This window comes from Notothenia rossii (assembly GCF_949606895.1).
Source record: "Notothenia rossii genome assembly, chromosome: 3".
NCBI classification, from domain to species: domain Eukaryota; kingdom Metazoa; phylum Chordata; class Actinopteri; order Perciformes; family Nototheniidae; genus Notothenia; species Notothenia rossii.
In genome coordinates, this window is record NC_136901.1 from 61,582,542 (window position 1) to 61,590,696 (window position 8,155).

At 42.8% G+C, this 8,155-nt stretch overlaps 1 protein-coding gene across 1 annotated transcript; it reads right to left on the reverse strand.

The window, feature by feature from the left end:
- Positions 1-4,597: 4,597 nt before the first annotated feature.
- Positions 4,598-6,081, reverse strand: LOC307032996 (general transcription factor II-I repeat domain-containing protein 2-like; the record flags this gene model as incomplete). The annotated part of the gene is made up of 2 exons (XM_079671265.1): positions 4,598-5,323; positions 5,494-6,081. The coding sequence occupies 2 exons, from the start codon at positions 6,079-6,081 to the stop codon at positions 4,598-4,600; spliced, it is 1,314 nt and encodes a 437-aa protein (XP_079527391.1).
- Between the last annotated feature and the right edge of the window lie 2,074 nt (positions 6,082-8,155).

Here is an 8,155-nt window from a genome sequence, read left to right on the forward strand (position 1 = left end):
GAACTTAGCGATGCACATAAAGAGGCGACGTGGGGTCTGCGGCTGAAAAGAGAAACCTGAAAGTGAGACATATGAGTTAAATCACTCAGTGAGGTGTTCTGTCAGAGAGAGGTGTTTAGCTTACAGCAGCCTGTGACGGCCAATAATAATTTCAATGTCTTCCTTACTGTAAGCAGTTATGAAATACCTGTTTGTGAAAGGTTATTTGTTTTCTTTATTGTTCAGATAGAAACCACTGCTTTCTGCTCACTGGTGAGTTAGCCTCTGAGTGTGAAGCACATCAGGCTAGCAGCTGTATGGGCATTGCTCTATGGTAGCTGTTATTTGCACATTGTTAATCATGAGCAATGCATCCTTACATTGTTTAACTGTGAGGTGTGATACAATTGTACTCTGGAGAGCTTTTAAAGGTAAAAAAATAAACGGCATGATGGGATGTGCAGTACCAAATATGTAAAGCACTTTTTTGTTAATGTATGATTTGCTGCATATAAGGAATAAAACAAAAATCCTCTGTCGTACCATTTTGAAGTATCATTATTTTTGCATCGTGTTGAATCGCATCGTATCGCCCCGAATCGCATAATGTTGAATCAAATCGTATCGAACTGTATCGCAACAGGGGTGAATCGTATCGTATCGCATCGCCTGGTGTTTCAAATGTATCGTTAATGTATCGTATCGTGGCAACGTATCGAGATGCGCATTGCATCGGCCTCAGTGATGGAGATGCACATCCCTAGTGGGCAGCATTAATATACCCACATGACAGATAAGGTCAGAAGAGCTTTATTTAACAGCTGGTCTTATGTCTGTGACCCTTCCTGTTGTTAATTGATAAGCCTGAAACATGCACATTTTGCAAATATGGCAGTCGCCATCGATCATCTTAAGATAAGATAAGATATACTTTATTGATCCCAAGTTGGGAAATGTTTTTGTTACAGCAGCATACTACGTTGTTCTACTCCACTACAATTCAGAGGTTAACCTGGTATTTTTACTCCACTCCATTTATTTGTGTTACTTTGCAGATTCTGATTAATGAGGTGAAATATAAACAACCCTTAAATCAGACTTTAGTTACACCTGAGTCAAATTCAGGGAAGGTGATTGTCAAGTGCCAAAATAAACTATGCAATATATTAGAAGTTAACACTAGAACTGCCAGAGGTCGCTGTATACCTAAAACCGCCAACGGGTAAAATGTACCCGCTATTGATTTGCAAGGTACAATGTTCTTTTATTTATCATATAGAACAGTGAGTTTTGATCGCACAGGGATGACATTTATACCAATATAATCTGTGGACTCTCAGCTTTTCATATGATATAGTTTGTGCAGATCGCATGAAGTATAACATATCGCTACAAGTGCTGATTTAAACGCTTGGTCTTGTGTTTTGTTTAGGTAAAAATCTCTCAATCTATCTATCGATCCATCTGTAATGTTCTGTTCTATGGACATATAATTGTCTACATAAACAGATGACGCGGACTACTTCTCTCATTCCGAGTGTCCATCTTTATTCAACTGGCACGTAACCTGCACACATGCATTACGTCCTCAATGTGAGCTCAGTCATCCAAGATCTTGTATTCTCCAAGATGTTACACTATCAATAACTATATATATATCTCTCTCTCTCTCTCTCTCTCTCTCTCTATCTATCTATCAATATATCTATCCATCTCTCTATCTATAAGGAACCGCAGTAGACAAAAGGCGTTGCTATAGCAACACGTCATGTTTACGCTGCATTTTCTATGAGGTAAATGTTACCCGCTGGCGGATATAGGTATAAATGGCAATTTATATGGCAATTTTTTCAATTTGACTTCCTATTGACAATTTTTAACAACAAAGGGTGCTATATAACACACGTTCATGAAAAGTCACGGACTGGGAGACTTTAATATGTTATGGAAAAAAAGTTACATACAATAAAAAAACAGCTGCGGGTCAAATTTACCCGTTGGCGGTTCTAGTGTTAAGTACTTTGTCAGACTTAATATTTATCTGTTGATACCCCCAACGTTTTTTTCTTATTCAAAAGAAGACCTTAACTTAAAGTATTCTTTAATCTTTAAATAAAGCCTTATTAGTTTGTCTGTTTTGCACATCCTCCTATTAACATCTTTGAAAGTCCTGCACTAAACTGTTTTATTGTAAAGATCACTACAGTATCTTCTATGATTGACCTTCTACTTTCACCCTAGTTTGTATGTAGGCTACTCTTAATATTTAAATGTTTTAATGAAATATAACATTCAACAATAAAAATGCAATAATGTGCTTTAACCACTAGGCGGTGCGGGTTAAAAAAACAGTGGTCTAGTTAATAAAACATAATATCAGCTATTGAAATTCTGATTCCCTAGATGTGTCTCCCATCACCCAAAACCCCTGACTAATCTCTCAACTCAGTATTTACATTATTTAACCCTTTGGAGTCGACCTTCAAACCGGTGCCGCATAAAAACAACAGTCCGGACAACATTTCCGTGTGTTTCTGTTGAAAGTACTGGCTTGAAACTATATCCCAGTCTTTGTTTCATGCAAAAAGACCCAGTAAACACGGAGAAACGATGATATAAAGTTAATACATTTCAAAAGTATGACAAATGGAAGCACATATTTGAATATCTTCGCCGTATTTGATCATTTTGCGAAACGGAAAATACTGGAAACTGTAGATCCTGCTCAACAGGATGTATATGTGTATTTTTGTCGAAAGTACTGGCTTGAAACTATATGCCAGTCTTTGTTTCATGCAAAAAGACCCAATAAACACGGAGAAACGATGATATAAAGTTAATACAAATATATTTCAAAAGTATGAATAATGGAAGCACATATTTTAATATCTTCGCCGTATTTTATCATTTTACGAAACGGAAAATACTGGAAACTGTAGATCCTGCTCAACAGGATGTATATGTGTATTTTTGTCGAAAGTACTGGCTTGAAACTATATGCCAGTCTTTGTTTCATGCAAAAAGACCCAATAAACACGGAGAAACGATGATATAAAGTTAATACAAATATATTTCAAAAGTATGAATAATGGAAGCACATATTTTAATATCTTCGCCGTATTTTATCATTTTACGAAACGGAAAATACTGGAAGATGTAGATTCTGCTCAACAGGATGTATTTACCAGGGAGGGGGTGAGGTAATCAGGTAAACGGAGTGATACGAAGCGAGACGAAAAGAGATGAAGAGGGACGGCAGGAAATAGAGAGAGACGAAGATATACAAAGACAGGCGGCGGGAGACAAAGAGAGATGGCTGGAGACTACGATTGAAGTAAAGTGACAGACAAACATTGAGAATTTAGATAGATTTAGAGTTTTGAAGATATAACTTGAGGGAGGCAGAAAGTTTGATATACCTATGTAGCACTTCATTTCAGACTCCAGCTTACAGCTTCCTGCCTACGACCTGCCTAAAACCAGTATTGAGGAATGTTAAGCCCTCCCACTATTTTCCAAGGGCGCGTTGCCCCATTTTCTATTTCAGGTTTTAACCAGGAGATGGCGCTTCATTCACAAATACAGAAAGACGAGTTTCATGGACTTTCAGTTGTGTTTTCAAGAGCATTTGAACACATCAATATTTTAGATCAACTAAAGTATATCTAATCTTGTAATTCAATAATATATAGTCTTTATATATTACATAATCATAATTATAATGTAAATGTTTATATTACACTTCTTTATTTGTTATGCTCATACTTTTACCTTTACAATTGTTTGCTTTAATATGCAGTATATTTTTTGTATATGTTTGTGTTTGCTTCTGATATGGTGAGTGAAGCAGGTAGGACCCAAATGCAGATAACATTTGATAACACCTTTATTTCAAGGTCTAGAGCAGGGGTGTCAAATTCAAACTTACTGAGGGCCATTCTGACGGTGTGAATAAAATCAGGGGCCATGACATTCATTACAGTGATTCTTGTTATGGTTACAACTCATATACATGACTCAGAGATAACGTCAATGCAGCCAAACTGGCGTGTTTATTCACAATCAAACCAAACACATGACTGGCAAGAACCTGCCAGGAGAGGGCACATGGATGACAGGACCATAACAAATATGTTTAGAACTAGGCTAGCAGGTGGATTAAATAAAATAAAAATAGTGTGTTCCCCCTTCATATTTGTGGATAATTCTTTATATCAGCAAAATAAGATGAAAGTGCTGTCAATAGCATCAAGTGCAAAACCAATGCTGTTTTTAAAGATAATAATAATAAAAAAAAAAAGAGAAGTGCACAATTAAACAAACTACATTAGCAGTCTAGCCTACAGTAGGTTCAGTTTATAACAACATAGTTCACAATTAAACAAAACCATTAGGACTACTACTGTATCTTTCAACACAACAAATGTTTTCTGTGATAACACAAAATAGTCAGTGCAACAAGGCCTATCTGAAATGCATTGTAGTTTAACTTTTACCAGACACTCTGCACTTTTTCTTACAGATGATCTCATCTATTCTAGGCTTAATGTCCTTTGCTGTGGCCACTTTCAATACCGACGTCAGATGCTGGTCAGTGATCCGGGATCTGTGGGATGTCTTATTCAAGTTCATTATAGAGAACATCTGTTCGCACGAGTAAGTGCTCCCGAACATGGACATGGATGTGTGCAGCATGAAGACGCAACTCTGGCATAGATTCAGGGAGGAGAGGTGCAAACTCAGCAGCCCCGACTGACTGGTACTGGGTCTTCAGAGCGCTGTTACATTGCAGTTCAATGAGTTCCAATTGCAGGTGCTCAGGGGCAGTGTCGACATCAATTGCAAAAGGATTTGCGAACAGGTCAATGTTGAATTTCTGTGATTCAAAATCAGCAAACCTCCTGCTGAATTCCTCTTTGAGTGTGTTCAGTTTGTCAGCATACACTTGGGTCGGGAGTGGAATGGTGACGGTGGCGCTTATTGTTTGACAGGTAGGAAAGTGGGTCAAATTACCTCTACGCATCTGCCCCTCCCACAGACGCAGTTTCAGTTCAAATGCCTTCACGGAGTCCCGCATCTCTGTGATCAGCTGCTTTCTTCCCTGGAGTTTCACATTCAGTGAATTGAGGTGCTCAGTAATGTCACACATAAACGCCAAGTCGCCCAGCCACTTTTCATCCTCAAGCTCGGGGACGGGCCTCTGTTTGCTTTCCATGAAACGAGCGATCTCAGTGCGGGTGTCGTAAAACCTCCTCAGCACTTTCCCCCGACTCAACCAGCGCACCTCTGTGTGATAGGGCAGATCCTCTTGCACGGAGTTCTCCTCCTCTAAAAGAGCCCTAAACTGCAGATGATTCAAGCCCCGTGCACGAATAAAGTTCACAGTTTTAGTCACAACAGTCATGACATGTTCCATGCCCAACACCTTACCGCAGAGGGCTTCTTGGTGGATGATGCAGTGGTAAACTACCAAGTTTTCTCCTGTGTCCCCATCGCCTTTCGGGTCAAACCGACCAAACCCCGAACTTCCCCGCACATCGCCTGTGCACCATCCGTTGTCAGTCCAACAAGTTTACTCCAGGGTAGCTCCATCTTGTTCACGCTCTGCTCCACTTGGGTGAAAATATCCTTTCCCGTTGTTGTCCCGTGAATCGGTTTCACGTCTAAAAGTTCCTCAGTGACGGACAGCTGACTGTCAACCCCGCGGATGAATATGGACAGCTGGGCTGTGTCCGTCCTGTCTGTACTCTCATCTACAGCTAGTGAATATGAAATAAAGTCCTTGGCTTTTGTTTTTAGCTGGCTCTCTACATCGGAGGCCAGTTCATCAACGCGACTAGCCACAGTATTACGGGACAGGCTGATGTTTGAAAATGCCTGCTTCTTGTCAGGGCATACAACGCTGCACACTTTTTCAAGGCAGTCTTTAATAAACTCTCCCTCGCTAAACGGCTTGCTAGCCTTTGCGATTTCCTCTGCAATAATAAAACTTGCCTTGGTAGCAGCCTCACTTTCACTACTGATGCGGGTGAACATGCTTTGCTGATGTTGAAGGTTGCGTTTCAAGTCTTTGGCTTTCTGCAGCCGCTGCTCCATGGACATGTTAGCATATTGCTCGCCATGTTTCGTTTCGAAGTGTCTGCGGATGTTATACTCTTTGAACACTGCCAGCGACTCTTGACATACGAGACACACTGGCTTTTGTTTTAATTCACAAAACAGGTATTCAGCTTCCCACCTCTCCTGAAAATGTCGATAATCTTTGTCTACTTTTTGTTTTTTCGCCATCGTTTGTTTATGCTAGCTTTCAATCTTGTTTGCAAAGCGTACCTTCAGAGAAGGTTACTCGGCCGTTACTGACGTAGTGAGACGTGCGACAGCGCCCTCTTGTGTTTCAGCGTTGCATTGTCACAGACACAAGCTCGCGGGCCACATTAAATTGATGACCAGGATTGACAGGAGGGCCAGATTCAATATTGCAGAGGGCCATGTTTGGCCCGCGGGCCTTGTTATTGACACATGTGGTCTAGAGTAAACTTGGAACAAACAAAACACTCTCTGGTGAACTAAGTCACGAACAAAAGAAGCACCAACACTGAACACAGGAGGAGACAAGACTAAATACACAGAAGGGCAATCACAGGACAAGAAACAGCTGGGCAGGGGAGGAGAAACACAATGGCCACAGGTGAACACAATCAGATGACTTGAAACATCAGGGAACTAATGAGTCATGACAAGAGCAAAAACACAGGGAAAAGGACCAGACAATAACTGAGGTTATTGTCTGGTCCTTTTCCCTGTGTTTTGTAACCCCAGCTTCTATGAGTAAATGGCGCAGCCCTCTAAGGCTATCGCTATTGGGTAATCCCCCTGCGCCCCGCGCAGCACTGAAACACTTGTAGTCCACGCCCAACCGCAAGGTGGGCCCCACCCTCGGGCCTCCTTCCGGTATAAATAGGAAGGAGGCCCGGCATCTGCTCCCATACCAAATAACTTTTCTACAGCTATTCGTAGAGCCAGTGGGGCCCAGCGCTTAGAGGGCTGCGCCATTTACTCATAGAGGCTGGGGTTACAGTAGGTAACCTCAGTTCTATTTCGTATATGGCTTCTCCTTCTAAGGCTATCGCTATTGGGTTAAGGGCGAAGCATGATGTAGTCTGCGCCCCACTGGGTCCGCCCGGCACTAGAAGCACAGAAACACCTGCTAAATAACACCCCATGCCTGTTGTGCCATGCGTAATGGCGCATCACCGTCCCTGGAACATAGCAAAACATGGCTATCTTCCCTGACGGGATGAAGGCTGGGAACAATACATACCGGCCGCTGTGAGAAAGTAGAGACGAAGGTCCCACCTTGCGCAGCGATCATAGAGGAGGAACAGCAGCTCTCTGCGTGTCAGACAGGTAGGAGAGCGCCCAGCTGGATCCCTGACGTCACTCACTCTGACCAGGCACTCCGTACAAAGTGTGCCAGAGGAAAAAGGAACATCCCTCCTATAAGAGGGGAAAAGGGCCGCTCTCCGCGTGCCGAGAGGCAGGAGAGAGGCGCACAGCTGGCTCCCTGACGTCACTCACTCCGATAGGACACCCAGTACAGGGTGTGTCAGAGAGGAATGGGAGACATCCCTCAAATAAAAATGAATAAACGAACAGGGGGAAGACAAAGATGCAGCCGTGCAAATGTCTTCCACTCCACATTCCTCCGTGCAAAGCCGTGGAGGAGGAAATTCCTTTGGTGGAGTGCGCATTGATGTTCTCTGGGGGCTCCACCCCAGAGGAGACATGCCTGTGACACAGCCTCACACAACCTGTGTGACAGCCGCTGTGCAGACAGAGGTTGCCCGATCGAGTGCACAAACAGGCGCAGAGAATGGCGCAAGGCAGTCGTGCGCGCCACATAGCAAGACAGCGCGCGCACAGGACAGAGGAGATTTAGAAAAATAGCGGGGGTAAAATGACCGTGTGTAGGAGGCATATCTGGGACAGAGGAATGCCGCGAGTTCTGCAGTTTATAAACCAATAGGTTAAAACAGCAGGCTTCTGCAGCGAATGAACCACCTCTGGAGTGTCCCCCTGTTGGAAAAGACCCAAGGGGATCGTCACGTGACCAGCTGACCCCAACGCCGAGCAGCTGCGTCACAGAGAGGGCTGTGCGGGTTGTGACACGCCGGAG